A 22,463-nucleotide genomic window follows, 5' to 3' on the forward strand; every position below is an offset into this window, starting at 1 on the left:
TTAATGTTTTCCCACAAAATATCATAGTCTGATTTTTTTGCCCACCCAATCCCATCCATAACAAAACATTTTACCCGCTTCCATTAATATGACAGCCAATCCTACGGGATCCCAGTCCCACTGCAGGGCTCTACTTTGATGGTTAGAAACCTTCATCTAATTTCAACCCTAAACTTATTGATGGCCAGTTTATACTCATTTGTTCGTGGGCCAACATTGCCCTTAACTTAAATAACTGCTCTCCCACCCTGGTGTTTATCCCTCTGATTTATTAATAGAGAGCAATTGGATCTCCCCTCGGCCTTCATTTGGTTAGGTTACACAAGCCAAGCTCCTTAAGTCTCTTCTTGTAAGGTAGCTTTTCCAGGCCTCTGGGCATCCTAGTATCTCTTCTCTGCACCTGTTTCAGTTTGATTTCATCTTTCTTAAACATGGGAGACCAAAACTGCTCACAGTATTCCAGATATGGTCTCATCAGTGCCTTGAATAACAGTACTAACACTTCCCTAACTCTACTGGAAATACCTCGCCTGATGCAGCCTAGAATTGCATTAGCCTTTTTTACAGCTGCATCATATTGACAGCACATAGTCATCCCTGTCTTTCTCCTCTTCTGTTGCTTCCAACTGATACGTCCCCAGTTTATAACAAAAATTCTAGCTGTTAGTCCCTAAGTGCATGACCTTGCACTTTATACCACTACATTTCATCTCATTCCTATTACTCCAATTTTCAAAGTCATCCAAATTTTCTTGTATGACATTCCAGTCCTCTCTGTATTGGCAATACATCCCAATTTTGTGTCCTCCACAAATTTTACTAGCTCATTCCCACTTTTTGTGCCAAGGTCATTAATGAAAACGTTAAATAAGATTGGTTCCAAGAATGATTCCTGAGGAACTCAACTAGTAACCTCCTCCAGCCTGACAGTTCACCTTTCAGTATGACCAGTTGTAGTCTCCTTTTACCCGACTCCTTACCCACCTTTCGTTCTTGTATTAATCCCCATCTTCTCCAATTTAACTAATCATTTCTCCTGTGGAATTGGATCAAACGCCTTACTGAAATCCAGGTAGATTACATCTAATGCATTTCCTTTGTCTAGAAAATCAGTTATCTTCTCAGCGATCTCCTTTTTGTAAAAACATGTATTTTATCCCAATTGCCTTTTTTACCTCTATGTCTTTAACTACTTTCAAAATTTGTTCTAAGAGCTTGCATATAAATGAGGCCAAACTAAAAGGCCTGTACTTTCCCAAATCACCTTTTTCCCCCTTTCTAAAATAGAAGTATTACATTTGCAATTCTCCAGTCATAAGGTACAACCGCTGAGTTCACGGTGCCATTTGAAACACCTGAGAATATGATGAGCCAGATCATCAGGTGGTATAAGCTGACTTCAACAGAGTGATGCTGATTTATATCAGCTGCGGATTTAGCCTTTCGATGTTGAAATAAAAACAAAAACAAAAAACAAAAAAAACCCACAAGATTTGTAATGGAAATAGCTAGCTAATATTATTTTGCTGTATTTAAAACAAAAACCTGTGGAAATAAATGTTCAGCTAAAAGAGAGAATTGTTTGCTAAAGTAGTGATAAATCTGAACTTTCTTAAGGTAATGGTTGGCCTTGCTCTGCTTTCCCAATATTGACAAAGCAAGGAAGGCTCAATCAATACACCCATTCCTTTGTGAACTATTAAATTATACATATTGCTAATGAATAGTCATTTAATTAGCACAGGAGCCTTCAATTTAAAAGTTGTCTATAATGCACACTGAACATTAAAAAGCAATTAGCAATGACTTTTCAGCTGAAGCCTCATTTAAAAATGATATTGCCAACTTTTCTGTCTTAAGTTAGCCTTCTTGCTACATTTGCAGCTCAAATGCTGATACAGCGTGTCCCATTTATTACAGAACCATTGCTATAGAAGAATTCATTCTTCTAAAACATAGGAACAAGTTACTTTTTTGCATGAATGACCTGCATTAGTTCATCAAGCTCCGATGCATTCACACAGGAAAGCTCAGATACAAATGTCTGCTTCTGAATCACAATGGTGGCTCTTTGGGAAGTTTCACGTGGCTGCTCCAGGGCTTTGAAGACAGTACCTCCAATTATTAAATATACAACAACCAGCAGAAAAATCGTTGAGACCGTCTTCCATTTCATAACATTAATAGCCGAATCACATTCCTCTGGTGACGAGAGCACTGTGGGTTTTGTAGAAAACGATAGCCGTGATTTGGAGTTCTGAGTGGCAGATTTGGGATCCAGCAAGTCAGGTGCCGCCACTAATAAAACAGAAAAAGAATGTTAACGTCCACAGCGTTGGACAGAGGTGTATTTAGCTGTACACCTTTCTTACCAGGAGGTTACAGAGATCCTATTAATTCAAAATAGAGTTCATAGAGAGTTGTGTTATAAATGCATTTCACTTGTACACCATGTTCTATTACTACAGAATGACTGGTTTCAGCTACTGCTAGGACTAATAATATGCTATTTATATGAACACACATGCATACACACACTTGCATTGTTTACTATATATATGTCCCCTATAAATACTCTGCAAGTGTAGTTCTAACATGCACTATTTTCCCTATTTTCTTCTGTTCCTTTGAATCACTATAAAAAGATATTTTTCTGTAGAGCGTCCTCACATCTTGAACAATCTTAGGCATTGCTAATATGCTTCTCAGACTACATTTTAGTCAGCGTTAAAAAACTATCAGGAAAACAGGACTCTTTCCTTAAGTCTTACATGCCCTCAACTCTGCATTCAGACACTCATTAGAATATTTGCAGTTCACTTTCAAATTCCCCACACAGGTAACTATAAAAATGATTCATTATTAATTCTAACACTTTGAAAGTGTTGGCTAAACCCTTTTAGGAAATACCAGGAACACAAGCGCATGCCTGTTGGAAAAGTCAATCATCTTATTATAGGATATTTGATTGTTTACTGCTACAAGAAACCCACTGGGACAGTAATGATCACTTGCGTGTGTTATCAAGTAGCCCCATAACGCATGATTACAAGTAACTACACTAGTAATTATATAAGAATAATCCACATCACATACACTTAAAGGTCCTCTGAGGGAAGATTGCAACAACAATACAATATTTAAAATTATTAATATATTTTGAATGGCTGCAACACCACTTTCAGCTGTTGTGGGGAAAGCCTACTTCTAAATGTAGATTCAAAAGTCTCTCTCCCACGTCTCTGGAAGCTGGGAATGCCCCCAGAGGAGGGAGGGAGTGTCATTTTCCACAGAGATAGGATCTTCTCTTGAGCACCCGCTGGAGGTTAACCTACAGGGTTACAGGAACTCTCATTCGAAAAGAATCATGCAATACAGGTCAGAAGAAAGGCAGACCTAGGAAATTAATACACTGGACCTGAACCTGGGGAGGGGCAGGGGGATTAGAGGATGAAAAGGCAGCCCCAAATGAAAAAGCTCCACTCGTGCCTCGGTGTACGGCTATGAAATAGTTACTGTTCAGCTACTAGAAAACTAGAATCTGGTTCTAACTAACTGGGAGCACCAGACCAGCATGCAAATATCCTTCAAGTGTAGTGGGCATGGAACACTGTATGAGGCTATTGATATGCCCCTGGACAAAAATCGATGTGTGAGGCTAAGATTGGGAAGGACGCCCGATTTAATAACTGCCCCTTCAAGCTGTGCTCTCTCCTCGGATTGACATGATTTGTGATGGGGGGGGAGGGGAGAGCCATCACGTTTTCCTTTCAGTCAGAGCTCCCCTTGCCAGTCAGAATTTTTCCTATTATATTATCACGACCCTCTGTCCAAACCCAAAACTGGGGGCACCTCAGGCTACGCCAAGCCTCATGCTGTAGACTAGGAAACTGCTCCTCTTTCTGCCTGGCTTCGACATTTGCAGACAGACACACACATCCTAGCACCATGAAGAAGGGCAGACCTGCCCCCCCCCCCAGTTCTCCTGCTACACTCCCCCTGCAGTCCGCTGAATGCAGCTAACAAAGGAGAACAGGACGTCTGTGAGGCGCGCTAAACTGATCCACCCAGTGGTGCTCTGCATCCCTCCCATCAACTTCCCCAGCCCCCTGCTGACACCCATCCATAATGCAGTTGACAGGGACATTTTCACACCCCTGAGAGGAGCAAAACGTGGACGCTCCAGCCAGAAAGGGCCCTGGCCCCTTTTCTCTCCCCCTCTCCCCAGCAGCCAGCTCGCAAAGATGCGCTGGATTTAAAGCGCTTGCAAAAAGCATCCTTGCAGAGCGGGGTTTGGCTGGCGAAATGGTCCGGTGGGAGCCCGGAGCCCAGCCTGACCCTCCCGGACAGGGGGAGCTACACTCACCTTAGACAAAGGAGAAGTGTTAGAAACAAAAGCCAGGCAGGTATTTAACCGAGCGTGCAAAATCTGGGACGGAGATGCAGGAAGGAAAGGGGTGAAGAGGGACTGAGCAGCCCTGAGTCCCTCCTGCGAGGAGGCATTGGGAAAGCAAGGGAGCATGCAGCATTCAAACAGACTTTGATCTGGAAACGCACGCTATTGTGCCAGTACTCACTTCTTATTTACAGACCCGGCGCCCTCTCCTCGCTTCACGGGCAGGCATTTTTTCAGGGCTTGGGTAGGTGCCGTTTGACCAAATGGAAAAAGAAAGAGAGAGAGAGAAAAGGACCAGACCCAGGGCGGATTTGCTGCTGCTGAGCTCAGATTCCACGTGGAGCAGAGCCTGGCGTTCTCCCTGTCACTGGAGGGATGTGAACGATCACAGTGTGTGTGAGAGTGAGAGAGATCACCCTGTGAGAGAGAGGGAGAGGGTGTGCATGTGAGATCACCCTGTCTCTTTGTGTGATGGCCCTGGCTGTGTGTGTAAGAATCTTACAGAAAGATCACCCTATCTGTGTGTATGATCACCGTCTGTGTGTGTGAGACTCACTCAGGCGCCAGGTGCGTGTATCAGCCTCTTTCTGTGTGTGGCTGCCAGTCCCTGAGGTGAGTCTGTCACAATCTCAGTGTGTCTGTGTCTTTCGGTGGTGTGTGTGTGTGTGTGTATATATATCCACATCCCTCCTTCTGTCAGTGTGGGCGGGGGCCTGTCTCCTCTCAGCCCTGGTGCCTGGTTCTCACGCAAAGTCTGTGCCCCCGCTCTGTCACTTTGTCTCAGGCACCTGGGATGGGGTGCCTGACTCTGGGTGCAGTTGTGTGCCTCGAGAACTCGTGTGTGTGTGTGTGTGTGTGTGTGTGTGTGTGTCCTTGCTCTCCGCTTGTGTGTGTGTGTGTGTGTGTGTGTGTGTGTGTGTGTGTGTGTGTGTGTGTGTGAGCACCCGCTCCTCTCCTCATTCTCTTTCCCCCAGTGTATCCCAACTGCTGGGTGCATCTCCCCCACTCTCCCTCCCTCTACCCAGCCTGCTCCAGCACCAGGGCCAGCTGCACCCTCATCTCGGTGAGCTGCTCGGCATTTCTACCCGGCCCCTTCGCTCGGCAGCGCAAGAACTAGGCTGAGGCAGATGCTGCAGGGATGAAGAGGGGGAGAAGGGGGTTAAGAGAAGAGGTCCGTGGAGGAAAGATAAATCCCAAACTGGTGGGCACTGACTTCGGAGGTCCTGGGAGAGAGCAATGGGGTGGAGGAAAAGCCAACAGCCTGAGTCCACGCATGAAAAAAGTGGGAGAGATGTTTGGCAAAGATAGGGGTAGGAACAAATTGGTCTGTAATATTGGTATGCCGTCCTTGACAAACCCAACAAAATGCATGGTTAGACTGGGCTGTTGGTTCAGAAGAACCTGCTGTTGCAGATGATGAGGGGTGGGGGAGAGGCATGGTGCAGCGGTTGCCTCCTGTAATTCCTGCCTCTTTTTCTAGGGGGACAGAGATATAAAAGTCTGATAGCTGGGAGCCTGCTGGGGCCAGAACTGCTACCTAGTTGTCACCGATATGTAGATTCCAAGCAACTTCTGTGTTGCCCTGGAATGTTTTAGACTATGCAGCCTATCGTCCATGTTTTCCAAAAAGGAGGAGACCCCCCCATCAAAGGACAAGACGACTGCAGCCACAGATATCTCCTCATAAATATGGCAGATGCCATGTATCAAGCTGCTGAGTCTGCCACATCCAAGCTGTCCTGGAGAGCTGTCCTTGCCACGAGCTTGCCCTCCTCTGCCATCAGAGTGAACTCGCGTCTCGAGTCTGCCTTTCTCGGGAGGTGTGCTCTGTACTGATGGTGTCACACTCAGAGTACTCTCTGAACCTGATGGCTCCACTGAAGGGCAAAGGGCCACCCCCATAAGGAGACACTTAAGTTTCACTGCTCTCTCTTTTAAAGCAAGGCTTAAACCCTCTACAAAAGTGTGACACTTGTCACTGATATGGAGCTCCTCCAAACACTTTAGGCAGTTGGGATGTGGGTCACTGACTGACAATGGCCTGGCACATGACCAGCAGGACTTGAACCCCAGAGAATGAGGTATGCCTCCAGCACAAGTCCAGGTACCATGAATCAAATTTGGTCCAAAAAGGACCTAAAAACTGAAGCCTATCACTAACTGTACATTATATCTAACTAACTACTAGCCACTAAATGACAAAACAGACTATATACAGAAAGAGTGAGGGAAATAAACTTGTGACTTATTTATTTAATATTTGCCTATTCGCCAAGCCAAGAAATAGCATTCTTAATGGCCAAGTGGAGTTCTCGGAGCCCGCCTCTAAATTTAGCTAGCGGGCACTCCTCGACAACACGTATCATTGTTTGATCTGCACCACAGCTGCAGCTTGGATTGTCTCGAAAACCCCAGCAGTGCTGGTTGGCTGAACAGAGGCCTTGCCCAGACTGGAATCAGTTAAGAAGGGCCCACTGACAACGTCGCGAAGCGTGGAGCATGGGTAGTAGGGTCTGTGACGGGAACTGATTGGTGTTTGATGTTAAGCATCAGTCTTCCCACCACAAGGCCTCTGCTGTCATGTCCTGCCATGAAAGAAGCATAGCTGGTGGGCTAAAAATAGTGTTAGCAAGCCTGGGAGCACTCCAACAGTAGTCACTCGTGGCAAGAAGAAACTGAGGCAGGGGCGGCTCTAAGCACCAGCGCAGTAAGTGCATGCCTGGGGCAGCAAGCCACGGGGGTGCGGCCTGCCGGTCGCTGTGAGGGCAGCAGTCAGGCAGCCTTCGGCGGCATGCCTGTGGGAGGTCTGCCGGTCCTGCGGCTTCAGCGGCAATTTGGCGGAGGGCACACCGAAGGCGCGGGACTGGCAGATCAACCACAGAAACGCCGCCAAATCCGCGTGACTGTCGTGCTTGTGGTGGCAAAAAACATAGAGCCACCCCTGAACTGAGGGGATTTGGGGGAGGCTCCATCTTCTTATACCAGCATGCAGTGGCACACAACGGCAGAGGGCAATCGAGCCACCCAGACAGGTACCGCTCAGTGAAGAAGTTCTCTGACAACTGCACATGAGTCATGCTCACAGCTAGTGGAATAAACATGTGCAATCACTCAAAGAAGAAACAATATTTGTTCCCCCAAGAACTTGTAGTGAAGAATCCCCTAGGAGATGTTCCCAAGACAGAGGGATAGCAATGATCTTTAGCTCCAGAAAATATGTTCAGTCTAATTTAGTTTTAATGTTTATAATTATGTAAACTGACAGCGACACGTATGGCATCAAGAAAGCATTGGCACAGCAACACCAAAAATCAAATACAATTCAGAGTCCTTCTCATTCAGAAGTTAGAATCACTGGGGCGGATGCTCAAAGCATCTAAGGGCTTGGCTATACTGAAAACTTTAAAGCACTGTTGCAGGAATGCTCCCGCAGCAGCACTTTGAAGTGCGAGCGTGGTAATCCACCTGGTTTAATCCTAGTAATCCACCTCCATGAGGGGATTAGCACCTAGAGCCTGTCCACACTAGCGCTTTAAAGCGCTCAGACTTGCTGCACGCAGGGGTGATATTTCACCCCCCTGAGCCAGCAAGTTAGAGCGCTATAAAATGTAAGTGTAGCCAAGCCCTAAGGTACATTAGAGCTGCTGCAAACTGCACAGTTTTTCCATTGACTTAGAAGGACTTGGATCCAGCATTTCAGGAGATTTGGTTCATATATGAAGATTATTTGGGCTATGAAGGACAATGTTAATTTCTCCCCACCTTGGACCATCTTAGCTCTGCTGGCTGGTATTTGGGGGAGCAAAGCAGATACTATAGACCGTTCTGCATACAGACACATTTTAGAGAATGAAAGATGCAGTACACAGCAAACAGAAGGCATCACCCTTTCATAGCTACATACCCAACAAAATAAGTTAGAACAGATGGATGGTCTTGAGAGTAAAGTCCCTGAATGGGAACTCAAAAAATCTGGGTTCAATTTTCAGCTTTACCACAGGCTTCCCATGTGACCCTTGAACAAATAACTCATTCATTCCGTAGCTGGCTAGCTGAAAAGTGGGGAGAACACCTCCTCGGTCACTCTAGTCTATATAGTGAGATCTCTGGGCAGCGCTGTCTCTCACTATGTTTGTGCAATGTCTAGGACAATGGGCCCCCCCATCCCTGATGAGCCCTCTAGTAATTGCTGTAATATTATAACTTCCTCTAGCCTACACCTTTTCCTGGCACACAAGTTACATCAGGTTACAATGCCCTGGAACCAACGTACTGACCTATCACATCACCTCAGGAAGAAAACCGTTACAAAGAGAAGAATGCACAGGAGCATACTGTAGGCCTCTGATGCACACTGCACTTGATTTATATCTGATTTCAGGATAAGGGAACCGGGACATTGTTCTGAGTCTCTGCCTTCAGCAGCAGCAGCGAAGAGGAAAACCTAAATATGTTTTAAGAAACAGTACACCCCATCTTACCAGTTCCACCTCTGCTCAACACACAGCACTTAGATGTGTATGTAGTGAAATCAATTCTAAGTTGATTTGGCAAAACATAGCGGAGAGACTCAAGTTGTAGCAAGTAGAAGGACTGGAAACAAATGGTCACATATAAAATAAAATCATAACAGGCATTTGAGAGCCTAGACTTAATTAACAAGATATTCTCATGTCGTGTAAAGTATTGCTCGTCCAAAATCCTTGCAACACTTTACAACCAGGCTGGCTATGACCCTCCTTTCACAAGACAAGCATCCCATCAGCTTGCTTCCTCGGTGAAGGATTTCGTATGTCCCTCTGCACGCCATGATAGATCAGATCAGTCCTTTGTCTTTATTCATAAGGAGGGTACCTCCCTCCCTCTGTTTGTTCCAGCCTGTAGATTTCACTGTCTTTTATTTGGCAGCTGGCTCAGTATGCAGATAGTCATACATTATGAGGCATACAGTACACAAACGGCCAGTCAGGGAGATAGGTGTCTGTTACCTCCGGCCTGAAAGGATCATCTCCAAGGTATGTCACCTCCTGGTGACCTGCCTTAACTCCAAGACCTTAAGTACATAATTTTCAGTATAGATACATACCTCCTTAAATATTATCCGTACGTACAGTTCACAATGATTTTGACTACCTGTCGGCTTCTGGCTCTTGGCGGACACCTTACACACCACCCTTCAGTGAACTATTATTAAGGCTACATTTTAGTCACTACATTTTAGTGAAAGTTATGAACAAGTCCAGGCAGTAAACAAAAATTCATAGCCAGTGACCTGTCCATGACTTGTACTATATACCCCTGACTAAAACTTGGGCCTCGGACCCCCCAAAACACCTGGGTCCTTACTAAACTGGTGAACGTCACATTTAGAGAAAAGTAGCTGTCATTTGCTTCTCTTGCACTAGCTTGTGGTACTTCCCTTTATGGAAATCAAAGTTCTGGGTCCTTCTCGTCAGCGGTACTGCTGACTGCTGCACACTAACTTCAGCTTTTTTTGTTTTCCTTCGTGCATATATCTGACCCCGGAGATCCATGTCGCTCACATTACGCCACTGAAACATTCGCGTTAGAAACCTTCTCAAAGAAGGGAAATATTTTAGTATTCAATTCTCTGCCCCTGGAACAAACAGTTTTCCAATGAGACTCAAATCTGTTGCTTGTTAAAGCATTATTCTGGATAAGTAATTGGATTTCCTTCTGTAAGCTACCAGCATGCTCACTAAGGGTCTGATTCACTATTGTCCTGCACCTTGTACTGTTAATTTCCACCAGTCAGCCCCATGAATACAATGTGAGAGGGGCACTGCATGTAGCGCACCACTTGCTCAGTCAGAGAGACAGTACCTATATAGAGGGGCGTGTGTGTGGTGGGAATGAAAAGGGAGAAAGTCAAAGAGACCGCATTCCCCTAGGCCCATCTCCTCTAATCTGTGTCCTCTGCACTTGCATTAGTGGTCAGGATGCCCAGGTCCTAAATGATTAGCAGAGTCAGACTGCCTTTCTGTATCTTTCCATCATTGATATATAGGTAGCATCTGGAGGTTGCCAGTCAGTGAATAGGGCCCTGTTGTGCTAGGCACAAAGTAGTAAAATATAACAGGGTATTTATACAGCTCACTGCCTGGGGTTCCCTTGGGTGAGAAATTTAAAAATTGAGTTTCTTTCTCTTTTGAGTGGACAACTCAGACTTCATGGCTCCTTTCATAGGAGAAAAGATTAGTCACTGTATCCTTGACCAACACTCTACACCCTCAAAGTCCCTTATAGTTCAGTGTGTAGTGTGCCCTCTTCAGTATGACTTTATGTACTGTCTATCCAACCTAAACCTCCCCACTGCAACTTGAGACTATTACTCCTTGTTCTGTCATCTGGTATCACTGAGAACAGTCTAGATCCATCCTCTTTGGAACCCCCTTTCAGGTAGTTGAAAGCAGCTATCAAATTCCCCCTCATTCTTCTCTTCTGCAGACTAAACAATCCCAGTTCCCTCAGTCTCTCCACAAAAGTCATGTGCTCCAGCCCCCTAATCATTTTTGTTGCCCTCTGCTGGACTCTTTCCCATTTTTCCACATCCTCCTTGTAGTGTGGGGCCCAAAACTGGACACAGTACTCCAGATGAGGCCTCACCAATGCCGAATAGAGGGGAAAAGACAGTTACCTTTTCCGTAACTGGTGTTCTTCGAGATGTGTTCCTCATGTCTATTCCACAATAGGTGTGCGTGCTTGCCACGTGCACTGGAAGTTTTCCTCCTAGCAATACCTGTAGGGAGGAGCACCCCAGCTACCCCTGGAGTGGCGCCTCCATGGGAGTCTTCTCTTCTCCAGACTAAACAAACCCAATTTTTTCAATTTTCCCTCATAGGTCACGTTTTCTAGACCTTGAATCATTTTTGTTGCTCTCCTCGGCACTTTCTCCAATTTGTTCACTTTGTTGCCAAAGTGTGGTGTCTATAACTTGCCACAATACTCCAGTTGGGTCTTATCAGTGCTGAATAGAGTGGTGGAATTACTTCTTGTGTTTTGCTTACATTTCTTTTGGACTTTCTCAGAAGAATTGAGGACCCTAATTGATCGCTGCTGACCGAAACTACTGATAGGTTATTTCTCAATTATATAATAAATTCAGGCCATTCATAGTTTTAAAAATCAGTAGTAGCACAGTGTATTGAGAGTTATTTAGCACAAGGCTGAAAGAATAAAAACAAATACTTATTTCAGTGCAAATCAATGGAAAAAAACAATCCTGCCTCATTTGCCTCTAAAAGATGTAGGACAATGAAACCCAGAATGTAGAACATGTTAATCTGGTCTGGATTGATTGCCTAAATGTTTGTAAATTAAATGTTTGTCTTTTCAGCAATGTTATTAGAAGCATATACATCATGTTCCACACCTACTCTAAGTGGCTCCCTTCAAGGAACTCTCAACTCTCAGAAGACAGTATGGAATATTGAAAACAGACTCTCACTAATCTGTCATTTTTCTATTTAATTTATAAAATGGGACACAGAGAGAACATTGCGGGCTGCGGATTTTGCAGTGCACAGATCAGTCTCAGAAGCATTCACATAAACATCTGAAAGCTTGAATTATGAATATAGACTGATTTGTCAGGCATTCAAAGAAGACAAAACAATGCAAATATATTTTTGGAGACTCAATTGTTTTAAAGCTACCCTCTAGCTTTTCAAAGTGCTGTTCAGTTTCTGAGCACATTACACATTGAAAAAAGGTTTATATATAACCATACCATCTTTGGAACCGCAGTCTTACCAGTTCCATTTTGATGCAAATCCAGGAATTTACCATGGGTTTATAAAATCAATTTCAGTACTGTCGTGGTTGAGATTATATTGTAATCCACATTTTATAGAAGACAACCAACTAAATACTCATCAGCATTGCCAGAAAGTTTTAAAAATTGTTTTGAACAACTGAACTCTCCACAGAGGATTGAAAGCCTTAGTATATCTTGCTTAATAAGGCTGATGCTAGGTAGGACATGTTTTCCTTCATAGTGGTGATGGGAATTAAAGCCATTACATGGGTCAAGTTGGCCTAAATCCTTATGAACAGGAACATGAAGCAGCCAGGCAAAACCAGTCACAGGGGCAAATCTAGAGAGAAGGGCTGTAATCTACACCAAGGACCAATGTTTTTCTTCAGGAGAGGGCACATTTACCTTAGTTTGCCAAGTTTTCATTTGTAAAATGAGCACATTTGTAATTCATAATGCAAAGAAAATCCAGTTTAGTACACATGTTCTAGTTCCCTCTCTGATCTTCTTCTAGGAATTGTAGGACTATGTGGAATTATATTTCAATGTACATGTCTGAATCTGATTTGGATATAGATAGCAGCTCCACCTAATATGTTGTTAACATTTTCTCCTTAACATGTGACACAATTGTGTGCAATCACTACCAGCAGCAGACAACAGAGAGAAGCAGAAAAAGCAAGAAGATGGATGGCGTTGAGGCATTTCTTCTCCTTCTCAAGAAAAATCTTTACAGGACTAGTAAATTCTTGTGAACAGTGTGATGTATAGCTAGCATTAACTACTGCAATGGTGAACACAACAGGGCAGCCCAGTGTTCCCTTTGAATACTGGCACTTCCAAAAGCAGCATAGGATGAGGTTTGGTAAATGCGTTTAGTTCGGTTGAGAGCTATATATGTATACTGTTGGACATGAATGAACTGAGTTGCTAGGTGGACTGTAGCTGTCATGGCAAATGTTGAGAAATCCTGATATGTGGAGAAAGTGAATAAGGAAGAGTTATTTACTCTTTCACCTAACACAAGAACCAGGGGTCACCCAATGAAATTAATAGGCAGCTGGTTTAAAACAAATGAAAGGAAATACTTCTTCACACAGTGAACAGTCAACCTATGGAACTCATTGGCAAGCGATGTTGAAGTCTAAAACTATAAAGGTGTTCAAAAAAGAATTTGATAAGGTCATGGAAGACAGGCTATTACCGACGATGGTCAGGCATGCAACCCCAAGCTCTGGGTGTTCCCAGCCACTAACTTCCAAAAGCTGGGAGCATTGGCCATGTCAGAAGACCAGATATTGGGCTAGATGGACCATTCGTTTTGATCCACTATGGCCGTTCTTATGATAGGTCAACTCACTAATCATAGCAAAACCTAATTACTTCACTATTGCTCAATCCCGTGACAAATCTTCTATTGATTTCAATGGGAACAGGTCAGGTCCTCACTGTACATCAAGGGTTCTTTCATCCCCATATGCAACAACTTTGTCTCCTTTTCTTTATGCAGTTGTCCTGTATTACCCAAGCACTAGGTCACCTGGGTATCTCACAAAAGGTCCGCTGAGCTAGCCTTGAGTGCCTCTACAGTGTGGTCACTGACATATTGCTCTTGGAGTACGTGTAACCCTATGGAGGTTTTGTGGCAGAGGGTTCCTAGTGCTTTTCTAGTTTGGAATCCCATTGAAATCAATGGTGTCGAATGGGTTGCAAAGAAGTCAGAGTAGAGCAGCCTAGTGAACTTTGAAAATCCAAAGTACTAGAATCTAACTCAAAACATTCATCCTTGGTAATAATCCTACAAAGGAGCAGCAGACAAACAAATCTCAGTTTTGTGCTTTTTCTTTTATTAGTAGGTAAAAATGAGAAGACTATTTCAAGACCTGAAGGATGAGCTGAACAGCACTTATCAACTAGACCCTTCCATCAGCTACACTGGCATACAGCATAGTGATACCAGCACCTTTAAAACATGTTTTTAGCGTATTACTATCAAGTCACATTGATTTTTTTTTCCATTTCCAGACACTTCAGGAGACAAAGATAGAAAGACAGCAAACTAGACTATATTAGCATGAATTGTACTGCGAGCCTTGCACAAAAAGGAAAAATCCAGCCAATGCATTCTCTGCAACAGAATATACAATTGTTTAACATCACTGTTGTAATAGTCAGGTTACTGTGCACAGAACAATACTGGAGTGCCAATGACAGCATTTGTATGGAGACTTTCATAAATCAAAATGGAGTGCTAAGGACAAGTGTGCTTTCACTGATGATTTATCAGCCCTGGCTCAGAAAGTTGCCTTAATTTATACAACCATCTTACCAGGAATTTACTCTAGGAATTCTTCTTGTTTTATGTACCACACATCTGATATATATATATATATATATATTAGAAATTAAGAACTGAGGGTAAAATGTTCAAAACCACCTAAACAACTCAGGAGATCATGTCCCGTTTGTTTCCAGAGACTTAAGCTCCTAAGCAATTTGGGAGCCTTTGAAAATTTTATCATACAAAAATATTAAGTTTAGAGGGAGTTAAGGTAGAGAGTCCATAGCACTAAATCACATTACAGGAATGCTTTAAATTTTCCCCAAACTAAGCACCACAAATGCAGGAAATTCAACATTAAAGTTACATTTAAAAAGTAGTACACATAGGTAAAGAAATGAAAATACACAGTTAACACAGCCTTAACTCGTCCCTGTAGTGACACCATGCAATAACCGTAGGACAATAAATATTTTCGTTTTTGTGACCTCAGTTCAGCTAAAACTGATTTTTTTAAAGACTTTTTTCCAAACTCATCTCCCTCATGTCGTCACTACAAAGTCAAGATGGGTTGGGAAAAATTATAAAACCCCTATAATCTTTTTTACCCTTACATTACTGATATATACTCACAACCATAACTTCATCTTAATGTACATTTTGTATGAGTTTCGTTAATTTTTAATTACCAAAAATTTCACACATGATCACTGAACAAGGAATCAAAAGAAAATGCTACTATGATATTTCTAATTATTAGAAGATATGCAGTGTCAATCTTTAATCATTTTATTTTAATTTTAACTTTCAAGGTCAGATTTGCTGGCATACCAGAACAGCCTAAAGCATCCAGGACGCATTGGCCATTTAAACTTAATGCTAATTGGCATTACTAGAACAACACAAAGCCGATAAAGTATAGTGGTGAATCTGTCTCTTAATTTGCAATTGACTTGTTGCTTTAGAGAGCGGTATTATTGAGATTCATGCTATGTGAAAAGGGGGTGGGTAAAGCACAGTCTGCAAGTCTCAATATCTGTGAAATTTAAAGACTCCTCCTATGCGCCTCAGTTTCCCTGCAGGGGCTGCCTGGCTGCACAATAGAGATAAGGCAGCAGTGTCATCGGGAGCCTTTCAGGCATTGATACCCAAGCTCGTGTGCCAGCATGGAACCTTCAAAGAGCTGTGAAATTGGGCCAACTAATCTACCAATGAGCACTCCACTCATGTCCAGTCTCCTTCATCCAGAGTCATTACACCCCAGAGAACTAATGCATGAAAAATAACATGAGAGAAAGGGGGGTGGGATTGGTGAAATTGCATCTGATGTCACAATGGTCCCAATTAAAAGTTACCTGACCGGTTGAACTGACCCTGTGTGTAGTCTATATAACAATTAGAGTAAAAAAATCCTTAAAATAGCTTAATTGCAACCTAATTTCTTGCAATATAGCCTACACACAAGTTTTCAATTAATTGTAACTATATAAAACATTTGAAGAGTTTGTGTTAAGATCATTTGGGACATAGAAGAGAGTGATACAAATGCTAAATTTCTTAAGGGTCCCAGTTTTCAATTAATTTAACTAATTAATTTATTTTCTTGTAATTCTCAGAAAATTCATTCTGTGCTCAAAAGGAAAGTACTGTAAGTTTGAGCAGGCAGGATAATGCTGTGTTTTCCATACATAAAAGACGTCGAATCCTTATTTGAGTCTAAAGCTCAACCTGAATTATGCTTAATTTTTTCTTCCAACTCAGATCAGTAACAACTGAAGAAGAGAGACTGTAAAAAGTAGAAGATACAAAGAAAAAATGAAACCATCTATATATATTATGCAAGTTACAGTCTTACAGTGTTAATATTAGTGTCATAGCCGATCTGATTTTTCTAATACATGGCCTGGATAGGGAAACATGATCAGCACTGCTTTGGGAAAAGTCATTTCTACTCAGTTGGACAATTATTGATTTTAATTGATTCGGCTGATGTGACCCTTTATATGTTCCACTGCACTGCGGTGGGCTGCTAGATTGAGCCCACTAAGGCCTTTTGAAGTGATGAATACATTTTTTTAATGTAGAGTTTATTTGGAATGATTTATCCCAAACTCAAGTGCATTATGATGAACAAGGTGGAATTCCCATTTTTACTGAAATGCAGCTAGGCTTGTAGACATTCTACTGTGGACTTAATCATCCACTTGTATGTCATCCTTTGTCCATTAAACTTTGTTATATTTACAGTATATTCTATTAATAGCCTCAGGTAAAGATGGACTGAGAAGTTGAAATGATAAGAGCTGGAGGCCAAGACCTCTGGGAAACCCTTGCTCAGAGGTTTAGCCGTTAGATGGTATCTTCTGCCTTTCCAAGTAACTGGAAGGAGTCCAACACCATTCTGCTGTGCAAGAAGGGATCGTGAAGATCTAAAGAACTTTTGTCCAATATGCCTGCTCTCACATGTCTACACGCTGTTCACCAAAATAATAACAAACCGACTCTCACAGAGTCTAGACGAGCAACAGCCCAAAGAACAGGCAGGTTTTCGGTGGAATTTCAGCACATGGACCATATTTTCACTATATTCCCTTTATGTATTGCCTTTGTCGACTATGAAAAAGCGTTGGACAGCACAGAGATCAATACAGTGTTGAATGCTCTTGCAGAGCAGGGCATCGACACAAACGATATCAAACTATTAAAGGAAGCAAATTGACGGCACAACTGATACAATCTTATTTGATACTCCCCATCCCAGTTAAGAACGGTGTGAAACAAGGCGACATGGTTTCACCGAAACTCTTCACAGCCTGCCTCGAAATAGTAATGAGGCAGATGAATTGGAAGGGTGGAATCAACATCAACAGAGAGCAGTTTTACCATCTTGGATTCATGGGCTATATTGTGTTGATTGCCAAAAATACTATCAAAACTACAGAAAATGCTGCGAGAACTCAACACAAAAAGCAGCTAAGTCGGACTGAAAATTAACCGCTCCAAAACAAAATGTATACGATCTGATACCTTGCCAAAAGCCCAAATAACAATGAAGGGAGAACAAATAGAAGTGAGCAATATGTCTATTTGGGCCAAGGAATTAACATGCGCCACGATCAGGAAGCTGAACTCTCGCGAAGAAAGAACGCACATTGGTGTGCATTCAGTTCTATCAAGGATGTCCTCCAAGGAAAAATCAACAAGGCAACACGTGCCAGCCTCTTCAGCTAAACAGTACAGTAACTCCTCACTTAAAGTCAGCACTGTTAACAGTGTTTCATTGTTATGTTGCTGATCAATTACAGAACACGCTCGTTTAAAGTTGTGCAATTGTTAGTGGGGGAATGGTCCTGCTATTGTGGGGAACTTTCCTGGCTTCTGCACTACCGCGGTGAAGTGGGCTAGCGAAAGGATCCGAGTCCTCGCTCCCACTCCCTTTACCCAGAGGCCTCCCTGCCCTTGAGGGCTCCCCTTCCACTCTCCTGTCTGGCAGAGTCCTTGTAACCCCAACAAGGCTGGGCCCAGAATTGCTGTGCCCAGGATTCCTGGGGGGGCTCAACCCCCAACCCTGCTGTGGTCACCTAGGACAGGGGCTAGGGTGTCCCCACTCCGGGGTACCCTCTCTGCACTGGGCACCTGCCTGACCCACTGATTATTCCATACAATTTAAAGCAAATACAAGTTGTTTAATTAACAATTAATCTAAAGAAAAGAACAAGGAAAAATGGGAAAGGTTAAAGGAAAACACATCACCCTGCTCTGTGGCAGGGAACATCACAAACAGTGTCTCTGGACATCAGGGCACTTTGCAGTCTGTTCCTTGTAGGTCCCAGATTTCCTTCTCAGGCCCTGGCTGTGCTGCAGGTATGCTGCAGGTTGGACACTTGCAATGGTGGTGGCCACACACCTCCGTGCTTTGAGTGGTGGGACCCTTCTTCCCAGCGTCAGCCCCCCGTCAGGTTAAGGTCCCCCGCCCAGTCTGGCCTACAAGGGCCCTTGGCTAGGGGTGTCTTTCTGTGCTAGGCCCTTTGCCTGAGGTCCCCCTTTGGCTGGTCCCAGTTGCTCACCACACCTGGCTCTGTGGCTGCAGCTCTGCTCCCAGCACAGGATCTGCTCTCCCTGGGCTGCGTCTCTGGCTCTGTGGCTGCGCCTCTGGCCCCTCTAGATCTGGCACAGTTCTGCTCTCCAGCTCAGCTTGGGCCACTGCTTTCTCCTTAGCTCAGCCCCACTCAGTTTGACCCAGGCAATTCCAACTCACACGGAGGACAGGACCCACCCTGGCCTCCTGTCATGCTGATTAGCCTGCCTGCCCTGTCAATCAGGCTGACCTGAGCATTGGCCTCTCGCCATTGTTCCTGGGGACTGTCAATCTCAGGGTCCTGATTTCCCAGCGACCCCTCCCCTTTTAGTGCTGGGAGCTAGCCAACCAAAACATCCCCACTGAATGTTAGTAAGGGGCAACGGTCCCCTTACACAATGCTGCCTTATGTCATAACAGATAGTTAAGGGTTAATGCCTCTTTTACCTGTAAAGGGTTAAGAAGTTCACCTAGTCTAGCTAACACCTGACCAGAGGAACCAATGGGGGGATAAGATGTTTCAAAAGGAAGGAGGGAAGTTTCCTTTGTTAAGTTTCAGTTTAAGTTTTGACCGGAGTGGGCAAGCTCCAGAATTCAGCCTCTTATCAAGTAGTGAGTATTAGTGAAGGAAATAAATAGGTTTATATTTATTTTCTTTGTAACTTGTCTTGGGCATTAGGGAATAATCAAATTGGGTATTTTTTGTGTAACTAAGTTTTTGCCCAGGGGAACATCCTCTGTGATTTGAAGCTGTTGTCTGTGAGAGTAGCTGGTATGCTAATCTCTCCCAGAGGGTTTTCTTTTACCTTTCTTTTTTTTAAGTAAAAGCCTTCTTTTTAAGAACCTGCTTGATTTTTCCTTGTTTTAAGATCCAAGGGGGTTGGATCTGGACTCACCTGGAATTGGTGGGGGGAAAGGAGGGAGAATGGTTAATTTCTCCTTGTTTTAAGATCCAAGGGTTTGGATCGGTGTTCACCAGGGAATTGGTGAAGAAGTCTCTCAAGGGTACCCAGGAAGGGAGTTAGCACTTGGGAGTGGTGGCAGCAAAACCAGATCTAAGCTGGTAATTCAGTTTAGAGGTTCACATGCAGGCCCCCATCTCTGTACTCTAAAGTCCAGAGTGGGGATGAAACTTAGGACACCTTATAACGTCGTTTGGCAGCCGCCTGCTTTGTCCACTGCTTGCAGGAAGAGCAGCCTGTTGCAGCTAGCTGTTGAGGGCTTAGAATCTGGGTGGACCAGCAGCCCCCCCTTTCAGCTCCCCGCTCCCCTAGGTTACCTGTGCAGCAGCTGCCCAGCCAGCTATCAATTGCGGGCAGTTCAGATGTCCCTCCGCCCACTGCCATGTGCTGCTCCTGCCCTCTGCCTTGGAGCTGCTCTTGGGAGCCTCCTGCTTGCTGTGCAAGGGGGGGGGGGCTAATGTCAGGGTTTCCCCCTCTCCCCTGCTCCTGCACCCCACTTACCCCTTCTCCATATAGAGCAGGGTGGGGACACTGATGGAGAGAGACAGAGAGAGCTTGGGGCAGCAGCTGCTGTCTCAACTCCCGATAGACTTAAAAAGACAATGTACTTACGAGTGGGGTCAGCATACTTAAAGGGGCAATGTGCATCTCTCTCTCTCTCTCCCACACACAGGGTGTGTGTCTCTGTTTGCCATGCTGTCTCCCCACATTGGTGCTGCCTTGTAGAGTGTGAGGTTACATTAACAACATTTTAACCCTTGAAGGCTCAGCCAAAAGCTAGTTCATCATTTAGCAGTAAGACATTCCCTGGGGAAATATCTCACTCGCTTCCACCCCCTCAACCAAGCTTCACAATCGTCATCGCTGTGTACAGTATTAAAGTGTTTGTTTAAAATATGGTGTGTGTGTGTATAGTTTTTCCTCTGGTGAAAAAAATTTCCCTGGAACCTAACCCCACCCATTTATATTAATTCTTATGGGGAAATTGGTTTTGCTTAACAATGTTTCGCGTAAAGTCATATTTTTCAGGAACATAACTACAACGTTAAGCGAGGAATTACTGTACTGCAATGTTGTATGGTAGTGAAACATGGGTGCTGACAGAGGAGCAGCAACTGTTGTCATGGAGAGGGCGATGGAAAGAAGAATTCTGGGAATTTCAATCCACGACCGAGTCCCCAATGAAGAGATCAGACAGCAGAGTGGAGTGCTGAACGTCGTTGTTGAGAGCAGGCATAGTAAAATGCGATAGGCCGGGCATATAGTGAGGCTCACTGACAATCTATGGACTAGCAGCTGCACTCGGCCAAACTCCAAAGAGATGGGAAGATGTTACCATGAAAAGACATGGCCGCACATGGAGAAGGAAGGCCATGATACAAGGAGAATGGAAGACGTTTTGTGATTGGTGCAATCGAGACGAGGGCTGAAGGACCAATCGATCAAGGTGATCAAGGTGAACTTCTAGTAATGAATAGTCTCAGAAATGTGTTTTGGAAATTTAATGAAACATCTATATACAGAAGGAATACTGCTAATGTAATGTGTGGTTTGGTATTTAACTGCATTTCTATTAAATTTTATCTCAAACAAGTTTCTACAGAATTATTTACAGAACATTGTACAGCGATCAGCTATATTACCAACATGTTGTGAAATAAAAATGGATATGACCATTCTTTCAAGATAGCTTTCCTGACATAGTTCTCATTCCTAGTCATGAAAACTATTTATCTTCCAAAGGTTATCTTGATCTGAAGTGATATAACTGCAATGTAGAAGTTTCGTGCCGGGGCTCAACCCTCCTGGGCAGGAGGGGAGCCACACCGACTCACTACTGGTGGAACAAACAACCAGTTAGTTCAGGGCTCAGGCCCTCTGGTGCAGGGGCTGAGCAACCGTATAGAGTTAGGAAGCTCAGGCCCTTTGGTGCAGGGACTGAGCAACAATATAACAGCCAGTTGGGAGGCCCAGGCCCTGGATCAGGGCGGGGCACAAAGAGTCACAGCTCAGGCTCTCTGGTGCAGGGGCTGAGCAAACAAGCAGCAAGTTCAGGTAGGGCCCAGGCCCTGGATCAGGGCAGGGCACAAACAGTCACAGCTCAGGCCCTTTGGTGCAGGGGCTGAGCAAACAATATCCCAGTTGGGGTAAGCGCAGGCTCCTACACCTCCTGCAGGGGGGGACGCAGGCCCTCCCAGTCTACTGCGTTCCAGCCCGGGGCCCTAGCAGCGGCTATCACCTCTGCTGGTCAGTGGGGTATCCTGCCCGAAACACGCCGGGCTCGGGCCAGTACAGCAACATCGGTTCCTCTGGTCTGGGGCTTGGTGGCAGGTCTGGCAGCTCCTCGGGGAAATCCGGCCACTGAGGCTCCGGCGGCTCCTCCGGGTAACAGCAGGGGCAGAGGGGCTCTGGGGGCTCCTCGCCTTCGTAGTTGGCGCGAGGCAGGTCTGACTGCTCCTCCCAATGACGGGAGCGGACGGGCTCCAGCGGCTCCTCCTCATAGTGGGCTCGGGGTAGCTAAAGCTAGTTAGGGCAACAGCCTCGGCCCTCAGAGGTCTCCCGGCCGCACGTCTGCTCCCTGCGGTGGCTGGGCCTCACTGAGCTCTGGCGGCCAGCTTTTACACTTCCTGTACCGCCCCTTGACTTCCGGGGGGCAGGAACAGGCGTCGGTGACTCCGCCCACTTGGGTGTCTATAAGGGCTCTCCCTCTGCTGGGCAGGAGGGGAGCCACCCCGAGTCACTACATGCAGGCTAGTAACATAAGGGTCCTAAAGTCAATCCAACCCTAACCCTGTCCCTTGACCCATTAAGCCCCACCCCTTGACCCCTCAAACCCCGCCCACCTGTCAAAGGAAGTCCCGCCCCAGAGGGTATTACTTCCGGGGTCAAAGCAGCCACATGATTATAAGCAAGGTGCCTTCTGTGACCCCTGTAAGAACTCCTCCCACTTCCCTCTACCAATCACCATG

At 44.7% G+C, this 22,463-nt stretch overlaps 1 protein-coding gene across 1 annotated transcript; it reads right to left on the reverse strand.

The window, feature by feature from the left end:
• Window positions 1–1,456: 1,456 nt before the first annotated feature.
• LOC128833783 (potassium channel subfamily K member 2-like) lies at window positions 1,457–21,995 on the reverse strand. The gene is made up of 2 exons (XM_054021919.1): window positions 21,734–21,995; window positions 1,457–2,298 (listed from the first exon to the last, which is right to left on the reverse strand). The coding sequence occupies exons 1-2, from the start codon at window positions 21,993–21,995 to the stop codon at window positions 1,967–1,969; spliced, it is 594 nt and encodes a 197-aa protein (XP_053877894.1). The 3' UTR covers window positions 1,457–1,966.
• Between the last annotated feature and the right edge of the window lie 468 nt (window positions 21,996–22,463).

Source organism: Malaclemys terrapin, chromosome 3, assembly GCF_027887155.1.
Source record: "Malaclemys terrapin pileata isolate rMalTer1 chromosome 3, rMalTer1.hap1, whole genome shotgun sequence".
Taxonomy (NCBI): Eukaryota; Metazoa; Chordata; order Testudines; family Emydidae; genus Malaclemys; species Malaclemys terrapin.

Bases quoted from the DNA above. Each gene is read 5' to 3' on its own strand.
- LOC128833783 (XM_054021919.1), bottom strand. From the start codon at position 21,995: ATGAGGAGGAGCCGCTGGAGCCCGTCCGCTCCCGTCATTGGGAGGAGC. The intron at 2,299-21,733 runs GTGATAGCCGCT...CTGTTTTATTAG, and splicing joins TACCCCACTGACCAGCAGAG to TGGCGGCACCTGACTTGCTG.